Below are 23,349 nucleotides of genomic sequence, written 5' to 3'. Positions count from 1 at the left end.
GGCAGCTCAGGGAGCGAGGCTCAGACCATCCTCCGTCGCACCCGCGGTCCCCCTGGGGTGGAGCTCGGGCCCTCAGACGGCAGAGCTGCTGGCGGGTCCACTGGAAACGCTGATCAGACCTTTGGACTCAGCGGAGGGGGAGCTGGAGAAGCCAAATTGACTCAGATTAAATCCCCCAGGCATAAAATCACAAAAGAGTTTTTGTTAGATGCTGATTGGGAAGGAGGGGCCCCAGAGATCTGGGAAAAGGGTAGGACATCTGGGAATAGAGAAATGAGGGAGAGGCAGGAATTTTGCCCAGAACTGGAGCCAGGGATTGCCTGGAGCTGCTTTGGTGGGATGGAGAAGTGAGTCCACATTCTTATCTAACCTCCACCAAGATTCTTTATTCCGTCCACAGACATTTACTGAGCGCCTAGGGTGTGCCAGGCCCAGTTCTAGGTGCTGGAGAGGGGAGCTCACACCCTAGTGGGGGAAGACGGTAAATGGCTGAAGAAGTAAGATAACTTCAGAGTGGTAAGTGTCCTGAGGGCAATGGGATGGGATGGTGCTGGGAGGGGACACGCCATTAGGAGGGGTGGCTGCGGAGGGCTTCTCGGAGCAGTGACACTGGGGCTGACACAAGAGGGAACCAACCACGCAGTTTCAGGGGAAACGGTTTTTCAGGCAGAGGGAGCAGCTGAAGCCCAGAGCCCGAGGGGAGACCTGGCTTTGACACACTCTATAGGAGGCAGAAAGAAGGGGGGCAGAAAGAAGGTCGCTGTGGCCAGAGCTGCGGGGCAGAGGGTGAGCATGGTGGGATGAGACCAGGAGGGACGTTCAGGGACACAGGGAGTGAAGGGCCTTCCAAGCCGTTCTAGGAGCTGAGATTTTATTTTCGTCTCAATATAATAGGAAGTTACTGAAGGAAGGCACTGAATGGCTGGCTTGCTGAAGCTATTTTGCCAAGGCCTTCGAAGCTCTCCTCTGTTGAAATCTTGCCAAGATCCGGGCAGGTAGGGGATGTGTGAATGTGGGGAGACAGGGTTAAGGAGAGAAAATACGGGTCGGACCCAGTTGCTACAAGTCACAACCAGAATCCCTTGCTGGGCAGGACAAAAGTGGCCACGGAGTAAACCCCTGAAATTATACACTAATTTGTGTGTGTGTGTGTGTGTGTGAGTGTACCCTATTTTAGGGAGGAATGCAGAGTTTTTCCAGATTCTCAGAGGAGTCTGCCACCAAAAAAGGCCAGAAAAGGAGAATATTGACCTCTATGCCTCCCCCCGCATGTGCCGCTCAGTGGGGACCTGCGTGCTGCCCTGCGGAGGGGGCAGGGGGCAGGGCAGCACGGGAGCTCTGCACTGTGTACCATGTGCTTTACCTATTTTTAAAAGGCCACTTCAGTGTAAAGGACCGAAGCCGGAGAGGAATGGATGGGGTGGGGAAGGAGGTGCCAAAGTCTTGGTGTGGCCCGGGAGGGGCAGAGACACATAGGGGCAGATCCTGACTTGACTCCCCCACCCCTGGCCTGTGTGCACACGCCTCGCCTCACACCGTAGAGTGTCCCGTAGAGTGTCCTGAGAGGCAGGAGGAGAGTGTCCCGAGAGGCAGGAGGCGGCCCGGCGGGAGGGCCTCGCCTGAGGCTGCCCAGTGAGCACCCGCGGCACTGCTCTGGGAGAGCGGCAGGAACAGCACGCCCGGAGATGCCCTTTGCTCAGGTCACCGAAGCCAGCGCCCTCCTCCGCCCATGCACCAGGCTCCTCGGATCCCCACACTTTCACAGAGAAAAGCCTGGGCCTCCTGAGCACCCCGTGGAGCCCCCCAGGAGCTCTTGGCTCAGATCCGAACACACTTGCGTTCCCAGCGTCTTGGTTGGTCATTTTGCTTTGAGTAAAAGTTCCCTGGCTCTGCCTGGGTCCCTGCCGGGCCCTGGCCAGGCAGATGGAAGCTGAGATGGGACTGTTTTCTCGAATTCTCTCCAACATCTCGGCTCAGATATGCTTTGCCTCCCCACAAATAGGTCTGGCCCGGCCTTCGAGCCCCAGCTGTTCTCAGCAATCAGGCAGGGGGTAGGCACCAGCCTCCCTCGGGTATTGCGATCCCTGGGAATCCGGGGCCACGAGTCAGGGAGTGGAGTCAGCCGCTGATGACAGGTCCCTGGCAGGACGCAGAGCAGGCCAGGGCCTCCTGGTCCATGCTTGGGAAGGGTACCAGGGTGGCTCTGTGCAGGTCAGTTAATCCCTCCCCTCCTGCTGTGGAACATTCGGGCCTTTCCATACCTTCCTCCTGAGGCCTCCAGACCACACAGGGGAGCCGGCACAGTCACTTTCACTTGCGGAGCCAAACAGAATTTTACTGCCCCTTCTTCTAACTCTAGAATGAGTACATAATGTCAACCACCGTGGCGGGGCACGATTCAGTGAAAGACTTTATGTAAAAATCCTGCCGAACCCTGAGGTGGTGGCGTGGGGATGTCCCCCTGGCACGCAGCCAGTCAGCCAGGGAGCTGCGACGTGAACCCAGGCAGTCTGGGCTCACTGCGCCGGGAGCTGCTTGCGAATGGACACGAAATGAGCCGCAGAAGGCCCTACAACCTCTCACCAAGTAACCGGGGAGCAAAAGCACGGGTCCTCGACGGTTCCACACACTGAGCTCGGAGCGTGCAGTGTGGGGCGCCTACCGGTCTGGAATAGGGGTCCCCGGGCTCCCCCACCTGCTCTGCACTCCGGGACCCTGTGGCCCAGGGCAGCTCACGACCTCCTGGCCCCTTCTGTGAAATAAGGGGACAGCCTGTACTTCTCCGGCCCTCCCGGCTCCCAAAGGCTGCTCGTCACTTTGGACGACGGTGTCCACCGGCCTCTCCTGCAGGGCTGCTCCTAGCTGGCAATCCTGGCGGACCCTCCAAGCCTCCTCCCTGCCCTGCGTGTGGGCGGGTGCCGGTCGGGAGGCGGGAGACCCGAGGCCGGGCTCCAGGCCTGCTTGGCATCTCCTGCCTCATTTTTCTCATCTGATACACAGAAGGAATGTCCACCAGCGCGCCCCCACTTTATGAGGTTTGGGGGAAGAGCAGATGAGATGATGACTCCGAAACCCTGTGGGGACTGTGAGGCCCAGGACGTGTTAGGGAATGTGGGGCTGCGGTGTGTCTCTTAGCCTCTCCCTGCTGGCGTTTCCCAGCCTCCGAGGCTGGACAGGATGTGCGGGGGGGCGGGGGGGGGACAGAGGCGGGGCTGGGCCTCACCCCCGCCCCTCCATCACTGGCACCCTCGTGGCAGCGGACCCTTCCCGTGGGGTGTGAGGGCCTCGGGGCGCCCGGTGAGGCGGCGATGCTGAGGAGGGCTGAGGAGGAGCTGGGACCCACGGTTTGCCTCCTGACACCACCCGTGGGCTCACTCCTCAAGGCCTCGAAGGAAGAGCCTCAGGGTGCTGACCCCGGGTAAGGCGACTCGGTCGGCAAACGCTGTCCCCGAGTGGGCACCAGGTGCCCGACGCCGGAGGGCAAGCTCCAGACTGCAAGGCCGAGGGGCCTGGCTGCGGTGCTCCCGAGCCGGAGGCCGCTGAGCGGGGAGGCCCCAGGAAGGGCAGCGGTCACCTGAGAGCCCTGGAAATCCCCCGGGGGCAGTGGCGACCTGAATCCAGGTGCCCCTGTGCCCCTGTGGGTGGGTGACCCCCGGCCGGGGCCAGGAGCTGAGTTCCTCCCGCCGCAGCAGGCCTGCACCCTCCCGGCTCTGCCTCGCCATCCTCGACGTGTTCGGTCTCCCCTCCCGCCCGCAACACCTGCTGGACTGAGGCACCCCTGCTTCCCCCCATTCTTGGAGCTCACTCACCCCACGCAGCAAACCCTTCCTTCTGCATGTGTGTCCCCAGTTCTTTTGGGCTAGTGTCTCTGGCCATTTCGAAGCATTTTGCTCAAGTTTGCCCTCGGCGTCCGCCACCCACAAGAGGTGACTGCGACTGTAGCACGTGTCCTGGGCGCGGGCCCCGCAGGGAGACCAAGCCGGCCGAGCCAAAGCCCCTGCCCTGAGCCCAGAGAAGCCGGTTACTGCAAAGTGAGCGGCGGGGCGGGGAGGCGCAGGCCTCGCAGAGCCCAGGGCGGCTGGAGGGAGAGAGGTCAGGCACAGCCCCGGGAGGGGTGCCATTTGAGCTGACCTTGAAGAAGGGTCCGGTGCGAGGAAGGAGAAGCCCGGAAGGCAGTCCACGGATGCTGTGAGCAGTGTCTATCATGCATCGGCGGTGATCGTCCGCGTAGGAGGCGAGGGGACCTGGTGGTGGCCGCCGAAAGGATGAGAACACATAACGGTGTGAAGGACAGGAAGTCAGTCTTTGGACTCAGAGCCCTGGATTCCGTGCATGTGACATGACCCGAGGTCTAACACCAGGTTTGCCAGGAACTGCCGCAAGCTCTTCACCTGTAAAACAGAGGACGGCAAAATGCCTCTGCCGTTCCACACTATTCTAGATCAGGGAGAGAAAGGACAAAGATGACTGTAGGATTTTGAAGAACAGTCCCGACAACAGGTGAGACGTCAAGAGAGGAAGCAGGTTTGGGGGGGAAGACTTCAAGGTTTAAGTAAATGGAGTGGACCCCACCATGACCCTTCCTTCCACTGGGTTCTGGGCCAGCACTGCCATGGACTGACCCAGTCTGTCCTGCCGGCACATCCACTGCGTCCCCTCCACTGGGAGCGTGACCCTGGCCGCAGCAGAGTCAGAGCCAGGAAGAGGAACTGGCCTTTCCTCCAGGAGATCCGTCAGCTTCTCCCTCAGTGAATAAACACCTCTGTCATCACCGACACCGTCTTGCTAGAAGAGGAGCCCGTGCTGCTGAGTGCCCGAAGGCCAGGGTGGGATCCCCTAAATTGACAAGTTTCCATGACCGCAGGGTAAGGGAAGCTTGAACAAGAAGTTATTGAGAAATAAATTGAAATGTGGTTCCTTCATACCCGGGGTTCCTGCACCATTAGGACCTGGTTCACAGGCAGACCTCCCAGTGAGTGGTTCAGATGGGGGCGTCCCGCTTGGGCGTGCACGCAGCCCTATGGAGTTCAGGAACAAGGTCACCCAGGCTGGGCACCCGCTCCTGTAATTTAGCAGTTCCCGTGGGCAACAGCCAGGGGCACCTGGGTGAGAGGCTCCCTGGCCTGGGGAGAACGGCCATGGCCAGGGGTCCGGGCCAAGAGAGAGATGGACGGAGATGGTCTGGGGAGACAAGGAGCTGGTCGGAGAGACTGAGCTGGGGCTTGGGGCGGGGGTGGGGGGGATGTTCCGAGCATAGAGGGGAGGGAGGGCAGAGGGCACCCCAGACAAGGAGACACACAGGCCCTGGCTGAGGGGCACGGCCTGTTTGGGGCGGGTGTAGCTGGAGAGGCAGGCTGCGGCCACGGGGCGAGGCTCTGAATGCCAGTCTCAGGCCAGAATGGACCCTGCAGCTGCCAGAAGCAGGGAAGGCTGTGAACAGAGAGAGAGCGGCAGGGGCGGACGTGGCCCTTGTTTGTCCCGCCAGGGCCCTCGAGGTCCCTGAGGGAGCCGCGGCCTGTGGTCAGAGGGCAAGTCCGCACCACCTCCTGCCTCGACTCGCCTTGCCTTCACATCACGCCCCGACTCTTCTATTTCTGACTTCAAGGCCTTGGTATGTATGAAATTCTTGCCTCTCCTTTGGCGGCCCTGCCCGCCGCTCTGGCCGCAGTTTTGAGTTTGTGCCCTTATTCTTACCCTTTTATGTCTGTCTTTCTTGGGCCTTCAGCACAATCTGTCAAGATTAATTTGACACCAAACTGGCTTTCTCTAGAAAGGCAGGGAAACTTCTAGGCACGAGAGCAAAATTCATGTGGGAAGAATTACCGTGGCCCCTTCCTTAAGGCAGTTAGAGTCCTCTGTGTCCAGTGACAGCCACTGGAGAAAGAAACCATTTCTTGAGGTGCAGGTAGGAGAAGTAACTTGTTCTGACTCTGGCCCACGGAACCCCGTGCTCCACCGGACCTTCCCTGCCTTCCCCTCTCTGCTCAGTGACTGCAAAAGAGGCACCTTCCTCAAACCATGAATAGGACCCCCATCGCTTCCAGAACATGCTTTCTCTGTCTACTTCTGCTGTGCTTGGAAAATTCTTAATTTACTTCTGGAATTAGGTGAGGGGCTGGCAATTGGTCCAATTATTACATGGACCTTTATTCTCTCATGGGAGCCTCTTTGGGCTGGGAAGATGGGTTTCTGTCACCTTCCATACTCGGGACATCATGCACTATTTCCTGCTCTTTAATTCACATCTGTAGCTGATCTTGGAATTAGTCACAGTACTATGTGTGGCCAGGACACCAAGTGCACTTCCAGATTCAAGAACGAAACAATAGGTTGCTCTGTTTTCTCAGAGCGCTTGGTGTCCTGGAGCCTGGTCCCCGCCACCACGAGGCAGTGCCTGCCCTTCGTTCTGTGACCCAGCCCATCTGCCCTCCGCTGCCACCGAACCCAAGCCCGCCCGAGCACCTCGCACTCTGGTCCAGGAACAGCAGGGCAATAAGGAGCCCGCCAAGCCGGGAACACATCACAGAGCTCAGTCCTGGGGGCGGCTCTGCTGCCAGATCTCTTAGGAAGGAAGACAGCTTCTGGCCAGACAGCAACATCCCCTTTCTCCCCAGTCCCTGGCGCAGCGGCTGGGCCCCATCTCATGCTGCTGCGAGAACTCGCGAATCTGTCCGTCTCTGGCAAGTGCTCGCTGAGCCCTGCTGGGCTCGGGAGCCCCCTGGGCGGCTGGTAAGCCTGCACACAGCGCCGGGGCTTGATCTGGGGGGCACATCAACCGGAAGACGATTTGAACAGCACCGTGAACCGTAACACCGACCGACTGCTCTCCGGGACGCTGAGCTCTCACACGCATGCTATCATCTTTATTTTGGTTTTTACAATAGCCCATGAAGCAGATAAGCTGGGTACTGGTGTTAGTCCGTTTTTGGAGGTGACAAAGCTGAAGCCGAGCATGCCCGAGGCCACGCGGGCCCCCACGTGGCAAACCGGGGACTGGAGTCTGGATCGGTGCTGGTTCTCCCACACTTCATCTCTCCAGGACCCGGTGCCTGTGTCACCAGCTCGCAGCAGCAGCAGCAGCAGCAACAGCTCGGACCCCGGGGGCTCCCCAGGGCCTGGTAGCCGCAAGGGCATGAGGGTACTTTTGAATGTTCTCGAAGATCCTAAAGAGGAGGCTGAGTGGAGGCTTGCATAAGAGGGACAGGCCCTGGCCACTCCTCCCCACGCCCGGTGATAGGTACCATTTTATTAACCTGTAAATCGGTTGTGTGGAGACGATACACATCTTCCAATTTAGCAGACAGTGAATATCCGCAAACATCTCGGAGGCCTAATCCAGAAGCTCTAGCTTATGGCCATGTCTCCCGAACACATATGGCAGAAGACGGGCATATGAGCCCGAACCACTTAACACAGTTGTCAAAGTACTGATGATGTTGTAAACCTCATGGCTGCCAAGTATGTCCAATCAATTCACTTGATTCCATTAACATACCGAGCACGTCCTGTCTGCAGAATGCCAAGGAACAGACAGACACGTGCTCAGGGAGGTACTGAGGTAAAGTTTGTCACCAAGGACCCCAGGACCTGCCTGAGGGGCACTATTAGATTGAAATAGGGAAATCAAATCGAGAAGAATTCTGACTTTGGGAGCTTCGGACCACATTTAATGTCCCCAAAGCAGTGACTAGGAAACCAGAGCTTCCCATCGTGTCTTGGTCCTCATTTACCCAACAGGTCACTCTCTGTTTCTGCATCATTTTATTACCCTAGAGCCAGCGGAGCCATGCTAGGACAAGACAACCACCAGAAAGTGCTGGAACGTGGCCAGAGCTGAGCCAGTTCCCTCCTTCTCATTCGTGGGCTCATCCCATAAGCTTTTATTAAATGCCTACTATGCGCGAGGTGAGGCGGTAGATACAAAGGTAAAATGGCCGGTGGTTCCCACCCTCCAGGTGCCTTGTAGAGAGCAGGTCACAATCGGCTGTTCCAATAACTTGTGGGAAGTGAGCTAACTGGGCCAAGGCAAAGCCAAACGGTCAGAAGAATGGCATCAGTGAAAGAAAACAGCGGGAACCAATGTGACAGGACATTGGGAATCAGCAGCTGGAGACCAGCCTGGTGTGTAGCGATTGGGAAAAGAGTGGCTTTTCTGGAACAAAAGAGATGAGCAAACCATGATTCTGAGAGGCAGAAAAGCCAACACCAGGCTTTCTGAAAATGGTTGCTGTAACCACAAACCAAAAGACAGACGGTTTCGTATGAATTCCTGGGCCCCACCTGTACACGTCAGCATTATCTGGAATAGGGACAATGTCTCACAGGAAACATTAGTTAAAAATGTTACTTAATTCAACACAAAACTCAATCTACTACCAGAAAAAAAAAATGTTTAGGGGCGCCTGGGTGGCGCAGTCATTGAGCGTCTGCCTTCAGCTCAGGGCGTGATTCCGGCGTTCCGGGATCGAGTCCCACATCAGGCTCCTCCGCTGGGAGCCTGCTTCTTCCTCTCCCACTCCCCCTGCTTGTGTTCCCTCTCTCGCTGGCTGTATCTGTCAAATAAATAAATAAATAATCTTAAAAAAAAAAAGAAAAAAATGATTAAGCAAACTCAGCTAAATTTCTCAAAAATCTGTACATACATATATACATATACAGATAATAGCTTCTACCTATGAGCTTTGGGGCAAAGTACTGCATTTCTCTTTGTGTCTTTGTTTCCAAATCTGTTAAAATTAGCACTGTGCACAGAGTAAGTGCTGTATGCATACATGTTAGCTGTACTGTTATTAAACTGCAGTGTTAAGTTCAAAGTCAGACAAATAGCCTGTTCCTCTCTTTTTCTTTTATCTGTCCTATCTCTAGAGATACTTTGGGGTGAACATCTAATTATCACATAATCTTTGAAAAACACTCCTTTTTATCCTCGAGGCAGTGTCCACGGGTTTAATCTGGTGCTTCACAAGGTGCTGAGGCATAGGAAATTCTTTCCTTTGTATGATATTTTCAGACCACCGAGTCACGGGAGGTGACAGCTGTAGGAAATCTTGTGGGCTGTTCAGTCCACAGCCACTTCTTAACGGAAAGGACTATTTCTGACCTTCAGTTCATGGCAGTTGCAAATGTCAGAGGCAGACCTTTTCCCTCCTCCCAGGCTCCCTCCCTCTACGCTGCGGTGGCACCTTTCTGTTCTGCAGTTTGCCGCCTCCCAGATAAATGGATGTTGATGGCATGTCATTCCAGGGACACTGAAAGGTCCCGGACCTAAAATATCTTCCTCTGGCCCCATGGGCTGGGTGTTCTGTCACCTGCATGGTGCTCTGAGGTCTGAGCAAAGGGGCTTCCCCTCCAAAGCCAGGACTATAAATATGCCTCTGGGTTAGGGCTGTATCCCAACAGTCCCCAGATGAACTAGCCCTCCTGGGAAGGCAGCAGTAACCCATTATCTCCCCAAGCTCTTTAGGAACACGGGACCATCGCAAAGATGTTTTAGGGAGAGGCACAGACTTCAGGCTTGTAGACAAATCTGATCAATAATTGTGTTTTGCAGAGTGTACTTACTGTCCTAAGACATTTTTTTAAGTGACTTTTTGATATTTTCAAACCAGGGTATAACTTCTCCTGAAAAACAAAAACAAAATATAGAAGGTCTAGCCACATTGTCTCGCATCCCCAGACAATTACAGGAGTCTCTGGTGTCCCCAGCCTGCTCACCTAGCTGCCCGCAGGCCTCCCAGCTTGCGTGGAAAAGTTGGGAGAGCAGGCCTGAGCACCTGGGACTCATTTGTCCGTTCCGTAACTCCAATTCAAATATTTATTTTAACCCTACAAATACAAAAAAAAAAAAAAAAGCCCAAATACAAAGTATGAAAAAATACAGATGATACAAAGTAACCTAACTAGTCCTTGTCTGGAAAGAACGTAAGAATTTATTGAGAAAACAAAATATACATGCTGAACTTCAAATAAGGAAACAATTCTTACATTTTAAAAGCGCTTTATATTTTCACTTCCCTCATCTTTTCCACATAACATTTACTTCTGTTGAATCCAAGTGCTTAGTGCCCCATGGCTAGCTGTCTCCAACTAGACCCAACTCCTTGAGGCATAGACTGTCTTCTGTGTCCCCAGCACCAAGTGCAAAACGGTGCTTAAGAATCATTAGGTGGGAGCGCCCCAGACCCTGTGATTTTGTGGGGAGGCAGGACAACGTTGCTAGAGCGTCTATTTTTGTTTTTCAAGAGAAGCTACGAAATATCTGGTTTTATTTATTTTTAAATGATTATCCTTGCATCAGTGGGTCTTTTTTTTTTTTTTTAAGATTTTATTTATTTATGCATGAGAGACCCAGAGAGAGAAGCAGAGGAAGAAGCAGGCTCCCCGTAGAGCAGGGAGCCCGATGCAGGACTGGATTCCAGGCCTCCGGGATCATGACCCCAGCCAGAGGTGGCCCCTGAACCGACTGAGCGCCCTGAAACACCTGGTTTTTAAATATTGACAAGTCAATGAAAAAAACAAAACCTTGAAAATACTGTGCGCCTGGGGGTTGCAGTCAGTTCCACCTTGGACTTTTGGTTTCTGCTCAGGTCAGGATCTCAGGGACCTGAGATCAAGCCCAGAGTCGCCTCTGCACTCAGCACAGTCTCTGCTTGAGTTTCTTTCGCCGCCTCCCTCTGGCCCTCTCACTCGTGCTGTCTGTCTGTCCCTCTCTCTCAAATAAATAAACACATATTTTAAAAAAGGAAGAATTAGAAAATACTGAGAAGACCCAACAATGCCGGACTGTGGTTCACGAGTAGATAGACGGCAATTAAAAATTTTAAACAGTAGTAACCATTTATTATGCACTCTATGTCAGCCATTTTGTATAAATTATTTATTTATTAACATAACTAATAACATGGATAACGCTTCTGGGTGAAAATTCAAACAGTATATAGGCGTATGGAGTAAAAAGCGAAAGCCTGTTTTTTTCCTCCCCAGGTGTCGCCTCCCATTCCGGGTTTGGGGCGCATTCCTCCAGACGTATCTCCAACTTTATCATATATATCAGAGTAGCCCCATTTTACAGATGAGGAGACTGCGGCACAGAAGGGTTGACGTCTTCCTCCAAGACCACAGAGCCGGTACGGGAGGGAGCTAAGATTCAAATCCGGATCCTGACTCGTAAGTCAGCGCATTCCTTGTGCTACGCCCCGCGTGTAAAATGTTACGGATGAAGAAAGCGAGGCCCACCCACGTCCCCGAGCTGTCACACCACACAGCGCACAGCGCAACCGGGAGAGGCAGGGGTGACCCGGCTGGTCCGGCCGCAGCGTGCAGGCGCCCCCCGCACCGAGCCGGTCGGGAGGTCGGGGTCCCGGAGTCGCGAGCCCCAGCCGGGGACAGAGCACAGGGCCCAGGGACCGCCGCGGCGCCGCCCGAGAGCACGCAGGGGTGGTCGGGGCCCGCAGCCCGGGGTGGGCGGCCGCCGAGGGGCGCGGGCTGGGCGCGTGGCGGGCGGGGCGCCGGCGGGCGGGGCGGGCGCGGGGGCGGAGCCGCGGCCGGAGGCGGCCGTGTCCCGAGCCCGGCTCAGGGGCCGCAGTGGCCGCCGCGGAGCCAGGCTACCTCCAGGGAGCGCCCGGGCACAGAAGGGTTAACGGGCCGCCGGGGCGCGCAGAGCAGGTACAGACCCCTCCGGGACCCCCGGCGCCGGCCGCCCTCTCTCCCCGGTCCCGTTAGAGCCCCCGCCGCGCGCGCGCGCCGCCCCCGCTCCCCGCTCCCCGCGCCCCGCGGTCGCATCCTAGCCGCGACCCCGGCCCCAGCTCTATGGCCTCGGAAATCTTCCAGTTCCTGGGGTCGAATTCCTGGGGAGGGGGCTCGGATCCTGTGGAACTCTGGCCCCATCACCCGGGAGGAGAATCAGCCAAAATTCCTACTAAGTCACAGAGTGAAGTTGGAAAACATACCCAGGACCTCCCCGCACTCGCCAGTGCCTCCTGCCCTCCTCCTCTAGGAGGGTGCTCCTTCGAGGATGTGTGCCCCTGCCTCCCCCGTAAGTCCTGGAGGGTTGTCGAGGGGTGCCCTGATCCAGCTGGGCCTGATGACTAGAAAGGAAGGACACCTGTTCGGATGGTCCTCCAGGACCCAGGCATGGGCGGCACAGCGAGTACCAAGGAGTTCTGACCCAGGACAGGGACTCCCCAGGCAGCCCTGAAACATGCCGTCCCGCCCCCTCCCGTTGCAGCAGCAACCCATTTCCCAGAAGTGGGTCCCTGTGGGGGTGCCGGGGTTAGCCCTGCCCAGGGCTCTCCTTGATCCTCACTGGCCAGCATGGAGGTGTGGCCAGGAGGAGCCCAGGTTTGTCCAGACCAGTGTCCAGCCTGGCACCAGGCCGACCACTTCTGACCTCTCCTCTCCTCACCCTGGGCAGTGAGACACACCAGATGAAGAGCCTGAAAAGGGGTGAGGAGCACAAATGTGTGTCTGTTCCTGCAGTGGAGGGGGTGCCGGTCCCCTGCCCAGCTGTGCAGGGGGTGGGGTAGGACTTTTCCAGAGAGGGAGCCAGGCCCGTCCAGGGCTCCAGGAGTTCACGTCACCCCACCCCCCACCCCTCACTTCTCCAGGGAACTGCCAAAGCCAAAGCCAGCTCAGGACAGGATTATGTGTGCTGGGTAGACCCATAGGGAGAGACAGCAAGACACAGACCCCGGGGAGCAGAGAGCAGCACAGGCTGAGAGGGAGTGGGGAGGGTACCCAGCAGTAGAGAAGGGGCAGACAGTGACCATCACCCCCAGCTCTCCTCTTCAACCTCAAGCCCCAGAGTCAGGCAGAGAGCTGAAGGTTTGGGCGGACCGTTGGCCCTTCTCTGGAGCCCCTACGCCCCCATCAGGGTGGAGTAGCTGACCTCAGTGGCCAGCCCAGCCAGGGGAAGGAGCAGCCATCAGCAACCCCTTCCCAACCCAGAGCAGCTGAGGTGACCCTGTGCATGCAGGCTCGACCTCTGCAAACCCCCCCTCAAACTTCCAAGGCCTGGGGTCTCAGGCAGGGGAGTGGGCTGAGAGTGTTGCTACCCCCAAGTACATGCCTGCCCTTCCCTCTGTCATTCTCCTGCCCCCGAGCTGGCCCACCTCGGCATTAGCTCCTTGGATTCCTCTCCCGGGTGCCTTTCAGATCCAACAGAAACATTTTTTTTTTCCTGGAAAGCAGAACTAAGAGCGGGTTGAGGAGTGGGGGTGGGAAGGGCTCATGGTGAGCAGCAAGGGGCTGGAGGGCTGGGCGAACCAACCCTGGCTTTGAGACCAGAGGAGGGTTCCAAGCTCCACTTCCCTGATGATGAAAGCTAGACTTCAGGATGGACTGCGAGGGCAGCCGCATCTCCTTCCCGGGTTCCCTCGGCCCATCATCATTGGGCCTGAAGTAAGCCCTCATTGAACCAATGCTGAGGGACGCTGGCCCCTCCCGGGAGGCTAAATAAAATGGGAAAATCACCTGCTTCTCTTAAACCATCAGCCCACTTAGTTTATCTCTTGGGTAGAAAGTGTGTGAGGCCGGCAGAGATGTGCCAGAGTGTTCCACAAGGAGCTTAGTTAAAAAGGGACAAAAAGGCTGGGAGGCAAGTAAGAAAAGGAAAGGCCAAGGGGCTTCTCGTCAGCTCCTCCGAGTCGGTATCTGGGATGTCCTCGTCCATGCCTCCCTCAGCTGCCCAGGACCTCTGGAAGGGCAGGAGGCAAACCAGCTGAAAATCATCTGAAGGAGGATGCGTGTGCCTGTGTGGCCTGGAAACAGTCCCTAGTTGGGAGGAGGGAGGAGCTGAGGAGTTCCTACAGGCGGAGGGGAGGGGACTGTGCCCCAGTCGCCAGGCTGAGGTCAGACCCCCACCCTCCAGCCTCAGCGGCCGGGAAAGGGCAGCACTCCCTCCCGCTCTCACCCTTAGGGTCATAAAGGGGTGGGCCAGTCTTCCCCCACCCCTCCATCCTCACTCGGGGATGTCCTTCTGAGGAGCCATCCCCTCCAAGCCCCGGCTTTCTGGAGACAGAGAGGTAACCACCAGGCTTCTGTCCCCACAGAGCGCGGCCCCTCCGCACCCAGATGCCTGAGTAGTGTGTTTACTTCCGGTCCCCTCTCTCTGGCCCGGGGCGTCAAGGGAGGAGCGATGGAGAAGTGGGCGGGCAGGTAAGTGTGGGGCTAAGTGTGGGGCTGCCGGCCGGAGGGGTTGGCTCTGTCCCTGGAAGGAAGGGAAAGGCCATTACTGGGCGGGGCGGGGGCCACTGATGAGAAACTTCTGCTTTCTGAGAAGCTGGCATCAGGATGTGGGGAGCCTGCTGAGGGGGAGGGGGTGTCATAACACCTCTGGCTGATTTGCAGGCCCCGGTTGTGTCTGATGCTGCTTCTGTCCCTCCCTGAGCTCTGCCTGGATCAGGAGGTAAGCCAGGGACCAGAGGTTGTGACCCTTTCATCGCCCCTGGCGCCCACCCCGCTTCTCCAGGCCAGGCGTCCCTTTCGCGCAGCTTCTGAGGAGCCATGGCACCTCTCCCATTTGCCTTCCTCCTACCCCCCAACTCACTCCTTGCCAAATAACATCAAGTTTTCACGTCTGCTATTGAGTGTGACCTTGGACCAATGACGACTGCCCTGAGTCCCGGGTACTGGACTAGACAGCTTGTACAGTCCCTCGAAAATCCTTCTAATTTTGTCTGACCTTTTTGTCCACCTAGGTGTTGTCTGGACACTCTCTTCAGACACCTCCCGAGGAGGGTCAGGGCCCTGAAGGTGTCTGGGGTCCTTGGGGCCAGTGGGCCTCTTGCTCCCAGCCCTGTGGAGTTGGGGTGCAGCGCAGGAGCCGGACATGTCTGCTCCCTACAGCTCAACTCCACCAGGGCCTGCCCTTCCCACCCCGGCCCCCAAGACATCCAGAAGCCCTGCTGCCCCGGGGTGAGAGCCCCAGACCTCAGACTTCCCGAGAAACCCTCCCCCTGTACCGGCCACAGCCTCGGGGAAGAGGTGGCCCACGTCGAGGTCCTGCTTCCCAACTAGGGAGAGCAGAGGCCGGGGAGATTCCAGGAGCTCGGAGGTGAGGGGCGGGGCTTCGAGGGGTGGGCGGGGCCTTGGGGGAGGGGAGGGGCCTTGGGGGAGGGGAGGGGCCTTGGGGGAGGGGCGGGGCTCGGGAATGGAGGAAAGGGAGCAAAGGATGCAGGGCTTGGGAGGCTTCTATTTTCGGTGCTAGGAAGTGGGCTGGGGAGGCAAGGTCAGAGTTGGCCAGAGCTGTGACCCCATGTCTGCTACACCTTCTCAGGTCCCGGGTTCGAGACCCCATCAAGCCAGGAATGTTTGGTTATGGGAGAGTGCCCTTTGCTTTACCACTGCATCGGAACCGCCGGCACCCCCAGAGGCTGCCCAGAGCTGAGCCCTCCCAGACCTCAGATCTTCCCTCCCCGACTCCAAGAACAGAACCATCCTCCACAAACCACACAGCTCAAACTCAGCTCCCTCCTACAGAACTTTCTGCCCGCCCCCCACACCCCGAAGCAGAACTCCCAAGCCCTGAAATTGCTCAGATAGAGGTGCCCTCTAGAACCAGGCCTGCCCCTACATGGCCCCACCCCAGAACCCAGGTCTCTGGCACAGAGCCCCCTTCGTCCATCCCCTCCCCAGGAGAAAGTACCTCTTTCCACATGTCCCCTCAGCCAAGAATGCCAAATTCCCAGAGTTGGGCCAGTCTCCGGGTGGCCGAGAGGCACCATAATTCTTTCCCTAGGGGCAGAGGCCACCAGAGCCAGGAGCGCTGGAGACCTGGGGGGAATCTTCATGGGTCCCTCATGGAGTCTGCCCCCCACTACCCAGACGGCTGGTTGCCTCTCCTGAGTGATGGCCCCCACTCCAGTTCCCTCTGGAGCCTCTTTGCTCCCAGTAGCCCTGTCCCAAGATGTTCTGGGGAGAGTGAGCAGCTGAGAGCCTGCAGCCAAGAGGTGAGTTCTTCCTTGGACCACCCCTCCCCAGACTTGCAATTCTGCTTCCCTGACCCTAAGTCTGGGTCCTCAGCTTGTCAGATCTGGACCTGAGGGCGAAGGGCCTTGGCATCTGACTTCCTCAGGGTAGGGGCCTTGGAGCTCTTCTGCAGACCTGACCTTCCCTCCCGCACCCCCAAATCCAGCCCTGACCCACACCCCCATTTTCCTCCCCAGCTTTGACTCCTCTGTATCCCCCCACCTCAGCCCTGCCCCCCTGAGCAGCCAGACCCCCGAGCCCTGCAGTGTGCAGCCTTTGACTCCCAGGAGTTCATGGGCCAGCTGTACCAGTGGGAGCCCTTCACAGAAGGTGAGGTTTCTAGCCCCCCACCTCACCCCCGGGAAGCTGAACTGGCTTCATACTGGGGGATGATAGGGAGAGGGAGACACCAGCCCCTCTATTTCTCTTCTGTAGGCGCTGGCATTTCCCCTCTGTGTAATGTTTGCTTTCTGATTTCTCAGGGTTGGGGCGAAGAGACAGCACAGGCCGGGAAAGGGGAGTGGGTTTCGGACAGGGCGTAGCTGTCAGATGGTGATGGGTAACTCAGCAGAAGGGTCAGGCGGGAGAGGGAGTGTCCCGAGGTGCCCTTTGGCTGGCTTCCTCTGGGAAGAAGTCCGTCCCAGGAGGTGTGGCTGACGTGACAGGAGAAGGGCATGGTCAGAGAGATCCTGTCTGGTGGTGACAGCAGGGCGGGGGTGCACCATGGGCCCCAGCCGGCATTAGACCACTTGCTCCCAAGTAGGCGTCCACTTGATTTTAGGTGTCAACCCAATGCCAAGAAACCCCTTCATGAGCTCACATAATCACAGGTTTCCAGTATCTCTTCTTTCTCAAGGCTCACAACTCCTTTGCTGATCTCAGTGAACTCAGTTAACTGACCTGACTCAACTTTCGTGTGACCCTCAAAGCTATCTTTCAGAATATAGAATTGTCCCATTTCCTTCATCCATGGAGACGTAGGCAAGCTCAGGATGTCCTGTAGCTGATATGGGACCTTTGTCAGCTAGCCTCCCACCAGGGACCCCAGCTAACCACTCTCCCACCGTGTTTCTTAGTTCAGGGCTCCCAACGCTGTGAACTGAACTGCCGTCCCCGTGGCTTCCGATTCTATGTCCGTCACACGGAAAAGGTCCAGGATGGGACCCTGTGTCAGCCTGGAGCCCTAGACATCTGTGTGGCCGGACGCTGTCTGGTGAGAGAGGATGGAGTGTGTGTGTGTACGCACACACATGCACACACGCAGGCATGCACACAGTCTCCTTAGTGTCATCGCAGAAACAAACACTAGGCTGAGATTGCAAAAAGGGAAGTTCTCACCTGCCCAGCTGGAGGTGAGAACAGAGCCAGGAGGTGAATTGCGGGAAGGACCCCCTCAGGCACATCCACTGTTCCCTGAGGCTGGCTGGGGATGGGGGGCTGCCGTAGGAGCACCTTTTCACTCAGTATGGAGATCAAGATGCAGGGTGAGCTGGAGGGGCCCAAGCGGAGCGGGCGAGGGTTCCGCGGTGTCTGGCTTCAGGCAGCCCCTGCCTCACTCTCCCCCAGAGCCCTGGCTGTGATGGGATCCTCGGCTCTGGCAGGCGTCCAGATGGCTGTGGGGTCTGTGGAGGTGACGAGTCCACCTGCCGCCTCATCTCAGGGAACCTCACTGACCGAGGGGGCCCTCTGGGCTATCAGAAGATCCTGTCGATTCCTGCTGGAGCCTCCCAGCTCCAGATTGCCCAGCTCCGGCCCAGCTCCAACTATCTTGGTGAGCTCTCCAGATTCTCCGAGTCTTGGGTCCTTGTTCCATTCCTGGTCTTTTGGTTCAGCCCTCCACACCCCCATTGAGCACAGCAAATGGGCCAAGCAGAGAGAAGTTGGGGGCTCCTTCCCTTGCGGAGGTGGTGAGGAAGCCGAGAGAGTGTGGGGTATGAGGGGCTCTGTGTGGCTAAGGGAGTGGTAGGAGGAGGACACTGTGACTGACCTCGGGTCCTGAATTCCAATCTCCAGCCCTTCGAGGCCCTGGGGGCCAGTCCATCATCAATGGAAACTGGGCTGTGGATCCCCCTGGGTCCTACACAGCCAGCGGGACTGTCTTCCTGTACAACCGTCCTTCTCGAGAGGAGGGCAAGGGGGAGAGTCTGTCAGCCAAAGGCCCCACAACCCAGCCTGTGGATGTCTACGTGAGCTTGGGGCCTGGGGAAGCTGGACTGCTGGAGAGGGGGCCTTTCCCTCTGGGGGCAAAGCTGTGGGTCGTAAGATGGGGGAGAAGGCTAGTGGTGTGCCCCCCTTGCCTCCCCCAGACGATTCATTATCTTCTCTCTCCCCAGGTGATCTTTCAGGAGGAAAACCCAGGCATTTTTTATCAGTATGTTATCTCTTCACTTTCTCCAAACCTTGAGAGCACCACCCCGGAGCCTCACTTCCCCCAACTCCAGCCGGGTGAGACTCTGCTCCCCAGACCTCGGAGGCGGGGAGGGGCTGAAAAGGGAGCTTTAGGGCAGTGGGGTGTATTCAATTTGCCTACTCAACTGTCCCTGCACAGAGATTTTGAGGGTAGAGCCCCCACCTGCTTCGATGGCCCGCCCGGCCCGGCCCCCAGGCACCCTCCAGCGTCAGGTGCGGATCCCCCAGATGCACGCTCTGCCCCATCCCAGGACACCCCTGGGGTCTCCAGCTGGGTACTGGAAGCGAGTGGGACACTCGGAGTGCTCAGCATCCTGTGGAAAAGGTGAGACTCCGTCCACTAGCCTGTGTCCCTGGTGCCCTTAGCCCAAATCCCTGCCTTGGCACTTCTGATCCCACACCCTGCACCGTGGGTCCTACCTCAGCTCTGTGCCAAGTCAAATTCCGGTGTCCGGGACCCCACTGACGCTGCGCTCTGAGCCATCTGCCTCCCCTGGCTTCTCTCTCATCCCCTTTAGGTGTTTGGCGCCCCATTTTCCTCTGCGTTTCTCGTGAGTCAGGGGAGGAACTGGATGAACACAGTTGTGCCGTGGGCGCCAGGCCCCCAGCCCCCCTGGAGCCCTGCCATGGACCCCCGTGCCCCCCATAGTGAGTATGACCCACAGGGAGGGCTGGGGTCCTAGGAGCACAAGAGTTGCCCCGGGCAGACGCCTCCACACTGCCTTAGAATGTCACCCTGGACCCCGCACCCAGCACACAAGATCCCCTGGCTGCAGAGGGGACAGCATTTCATTGGAAAGGCTTACTTCCCTGGGGCGCCTGGGGGGCTCAGTCGTTAAGCATCTGCCTTCCACTCAGGTCATGATCCCAGGGTCCTGGGATCGAGTCCCACATCCCGCTGCCTGCTCAGAGGGGAGCCTGTTTCTCCCTCTGCCTCTGCCTGCCCCTCCCCCTGCTTGTGCTCTCTCTGTCAAATAAATAAATACAATCTTAAAAAAACAAAATGGAAAGGCTTACATTCCCTAGACAGGACGAAAACCCAGGCATCCCGAGCCCCACAAAGAACTCAGACTCCAAGTGATGGAGACGCTCCCTCCCCTCTGCCGGGACCCCCACCCCAAGCCTGTCGTCCTCGCCCCACACATGGCAGCCATACACATCTCTGTCGTCTTCCTCTGTGTCTCTGCCTCCTCCTTGCCCTGCCGCACCCACAGCTGGGAGGCCGGCGAGTGGACGTCCTGCAGCCGCTCCTGCGGCCCCGGCACCCAGCACCGCCAGCTGCGCTGCCGGCAGGAGTTTGGTGGGGGCGGCTCCTCGGTGCCCCCCGAGCGCTGTGGCCACCTCCCTCGGCCCAATGTCACCCAGCCCTGTCAGCTGCGCCTCTGTGGCCACTGGGAGGTCCGTTCCCCTTGGAGCCAGGTGAGTGGGCCCCGGCAAGGAGGCTGCGGGGTGGGAAGGACCCTAGACGAACGGGCACTAGTGAGCTGGAGCGGTGGTGTTTCTAGTCCTTTTTAACCAGCAGAAGCTTTTTTACTAACACGATCTCATGTGAAGCCCCAATCTACAAATCCGATGAGACACTGAACCGGGGGTTTGGGGCCCAGAGCTCCCCGTGCAGCCCGCCTGTCAGCCCGTAAAGCCATGTAACCGCTGAGTCAGGGACCAAAGGCAGGTCCTGGTTCAAAGGCCCCAGGGCTGGAGGCTGGGGAGGAGGCCTGGGAATTCGGGCTTTCAGAGGCTCTCCTCCCCTCAGTGCTCAGTGCGGTGCGGGCGGGGCCAGAGGAGCCGGCAAGTTCGCTGTGTGGGGAACAACGGTGACGAAGTGAGCGAGAGGGAGTGTGCGGCAGGCCCTCCGCGGCCCCCCAGCAGAGAGGCCTGTGACATGGGGCCCTGTACCACAGCCTGGTTCCACAGCGACTGGAGCTCCAAGGTGGGCCCACACCCCTTCCCCGAGTCCTGTGTCCTGGGCGTGGGGCCCTGGTGTTTCAGTATACATCTCAGTATACATTTACCGAGCGAGCCCTATTATGTGCTAGATGCTGCGGATGCTGGGAGCTCTGAGATAAGTGAGAAAAACGCACATTAGGGTCCTCAACCCCCACTACGGGTTCCTCTTATCTGGCTGGTACCCGGGGCACTCCCTAACTCTGGGGATCCAGGATGCTCCGCTCTTCGCTCCTCCCCCTCCTCTCCAATCCATCACCTTCTCAACAGTGCTCAGCCAAGTGTGGGACAGGAATCCAGCGACGGTCTGTGGTCTGCCTTGGGAGTGGGGAGTCCCACGGGGCGGGCCAGGAAGAAGCAGGAGCAGGGACCAGTGAGCAGAGCTGTGCACCCGGAAGCCGTCCTCCGGACATGCGTGCCTGCAGCTTGGGACCCTGTGAGATGACATGGTGCTGGTACACGGGGCCCTGGGCCGAGGTGAGCCAAGAGCCTGGGAAGGGGGTGTCCATCAATGGGATTCCCTCTGGGCTGGCGGGAGTGATCCCTGTTCTCCCTTCCCCTTGCACACCCCGTCCTTCCTCTGAATCAGTGCTCCTCAGAATGTGGCTCTGGCACGCAGCGTAGAGACATCATCTGTGTGTCCAAACTGGGTACTGAGTTCAACGTGACTTCTCCCAGCAACTGTTCCCACCTGCCCAGGCCCCCTGCCTTGCAGCCCTGTCAGGGGCAGGACTGCCAGGACCGATGGTTTTCTACACCCTGGAGTCCGGTGAGTGCCCGGCTCCCTTGTCCTACTAAGCACGGACTTCCAGGGAAAGGGAGGCTCCTCTCAGGGTATCCCCACTGTGTCCCAGGATAAGGCCAGCTGCAGTTGGTTTATCATTGTCCCATTTCCTGTAGACGTAGAGGACCATACGGGATTTCCTAATGTTCCAGGAGAAGCCCCCCCGCCCCGCCATGCACACACTACTTTCAGAGAAGGAGGTGGCCTGGGGTTCAGGAGGAACCTGGGTCATAGAGAAGGTCTGATTTGATAGCGGGGTCTCCGCAGTGTTCTCGCTCCTGCCAAGGGGGTATGCAGACAAGGGAGGTCCAGTGCCTGACTGCCAACCAGACCCTCAGCGTCCGATGCCCTCTTCACCTGCGGCCCTCCAGGAAACGACCCTGTAACAGCCAACCCTGCAGCCAGCGCCCCGGTAAAGAGCCCTTTCCCCCCCTAAACCCCAATATGGTGGAGTTAACTGAAATATGGGGGAGATGAGAAAGGACCAGCGGGAGTGGGCACTGCACCTCCAGAGGGAAGGGTCTGGGTGACATGCCCACTGGCCTCCTCTGTCCCCAGATGATCAATGCAAGGACAACTCTCCACATTGCCCCCTGGTGGTGCAGGCCCGTCTCTGCGTCTATCCCTACTACACAGCCACCTGTTGCCGCTCTTGCGCCCATGTCCTGGAGCGTTCTCCCCCAGAGCCTGCCTGAAATGGGTCCAAGAGACTCTCTCCTCATGGTCTCCTCAAGCCACTATCAGTCACCCACCCATCAGCCCACTCTGTACCCTCCGGCTCTCCAGCCTGCCCTCGTCTCATCAGGGATGTCCCCTAGGGTGGTTGAAGGTGGCAAGATGACTGTCAAGATGTGTGGTTGGGTGTGTGTGTGGTGTGATGGGAGGTGTGCACACATGCCCCACATACGTATCGGGGGCCTGGACGTATGTGCTCATACACATGTATTACTTCTCAAAACAAGAGGTGAAACAGATTGAAGAGGAGTGGAGAGGGGACAATGCCTGTTTCCCTGAGACTTTTCTAGGCTGAGAGGAAAGCAAGTTTGCAGCTCCTTGGTTATCCAAACTGCCTAGCAACTGGCCTCCCCATCAGCCCCAATTTTGTGCCCTAAACTTCAGTTCTCATGTTCAGGCCTCACCTCTTCTAAACCATCATTTATCGTCTGACCCCTTCTCCCCATACTTAGTCTCTCTATCCCTACCTCTCATAATCGGCTAGGGACGGCTCTCAGTCACTGCCAATCCTGCCTTACCCCAGGAAGAGAGACTACCTCCCCAGAGCAGGGACCAGCTGGGCAGATGATGGAAAAAAGAAAAAATAGAACAAGACACCCTAGCCCCTGCTCCCACTCCCCACCTCCTAAAATGGTTCCCATCCCAGAACTAATTTATTTTTATTAAAGATGATTATGATAAATGAGAAACAGGCTCTTTATTGTCCCGATGGGAACCCATGCACCTGGGCCACCTAAACAGGCAGTATGAGGTCAGAATGAGGGGTGGGAAGAGGGAATAGCACCTATAGCCCAGGCAGAGAGAGTCTGGGCCCAGAAGGGCTATTGAGCCAGCCCCAATCACGGGAGAGGAGCCTGACCGATGGTAGGCCCTGCAGGTTGGTCATCGACCACTAGAGGTCACCACTTCTCCCACTTTAGGTATGGAGTTAGGAGCTTGGTTCCAGAGCTGAGGAAAAACTGCGTGGTTCATGGTGGGTTTCTCCAGAGGCTGAGTCTTTCTGTGAAGTCTCTTAGAATCTAGTAGCTCTGCTTTCAGTTTGGGGCTGAGTTGAATAGCAGTTGGCTTTGCAGGGGTCTTTTCTTCTGTTCTCTCTCTTTGGCCCTCCCTGCCTCCCTCCCCCATCCTTTCTGCTATCACCCATTTCCCTATTAAGCTCTTGGTTTATTGCTTTTGGTAGGGTGGGGGGAAAGGAAGTGATTTCTGCCCCTCCCCCCTTCCCTCAGCGGAAACGACCGGAGGAGGAGGAGCCTGGCCTGGCTCTAGGGGACTTAGGGCGGGGTCGAGGGCGGAGCCAAGGCAGTACTGGATGTCCTGCCAAAGACGCATTCTTCAGGGATGTCTCATTCTAATCTTCCTGCCTTCGCTCTTGTCATCTCTCAAGGTAAATAGCTTGCTAGAGGTGGTATGAGAGCGGGCAGCCTTTTCCATAATACAGATCCTTTCCCTGACCCCTGCAATTCTGAGGTCTGAGTTCCAGGTCTCTACTTCTGGAAGCCAGATTTCCTGGG

At 57.5% G+C, this 23,349-nt stretch overlaps 1 protein-coding gene across 3 annotated transcripts; it reads left to right on the top strand.

The window, feature by feature from the left end:
• Positions 1-67: 67 nt before the first annotated feature.
• ADAMTSL4 (ADAMTS like 4) lies at positions 68-22,527 on the top strand. 3 transcript variants are annotated; one of them, XM_044379670.3, is made up of 21 exons: positions 68-516; positions 895-995; positions 5,486-5,611; positions 10,984-11,166; positions 14,049-14,154; positions 14,347-14,404; positions 14,697-15,052; positions 15,275-15,947; positions 16,194-16,296; positions 17,043-17,179; positions 17,533-17,737; positions 17,980-18,152; positions 18,300-18,411; positions 18,515-18,700; positions 18,894-19,023; positions 19,590-19,794; positions 20,129-20,305; positions 20,590-20,796; positions 20,909-21,088; positions 21,371-21,515; positions 21,662-22,527. In XM_044379670.3, the coding sequence occupies exons 5-21, from the start codon at positions 14,135-14,137 to the stop codon at positions 21,796-21,798; spliced, it is 3,204 nt and encodes a 1,067-aa protein (XP_044235605.2). In that variant the 5' UTR covers positions 68-516; positions 895-995; positions 5,486-5,611; positions 10,984-11,166; positions 14,049-14,134; the 3' UTR covers positions 21,799-22,527. The 3 variants fall into 3 exon arrangements, with proteins under 3 accessions (XP_044235605.2, XP_026342497.2, XP_048076518.1); XM_026486712.4 differs by lacking the exons at positions 68-516; positions 895-995; positions 5,486-5,611; positions 10,984-11,166 and adding an exon at positions 11,557-11,664; XM_048220561.2 differs by lacking the exons at positions 68-516; positions 895-995; positions 5,486-5,611; positions 10,984-11,166 and adding an exon at positions 11,795-12,444.
• Positions 22,528-23,349: the final 822 nt, after the last annotated feature.

The sequence above is a fragment of the Ursus arctos genome, unplaced genomic scaffold, assembly GCF_023065955.2.
Source record: "Ursus arctos isolate Adak ecotype North America unplaced genomic scaffold, UrsArc2.0 scaffold_12, whole genome shotgun sequence".
Taxonomy (NCBI): Eukaryota; Metazoa; Chordata; class Mammalia; order Carnivora; family Ursidae; genus Ursus; species Ursus arctos.
The sequence above is the reverse complement of the archived record's forward strand: the minus strand, read 5'-3'. Positions and strand labels throughout refer to the sequence as shown.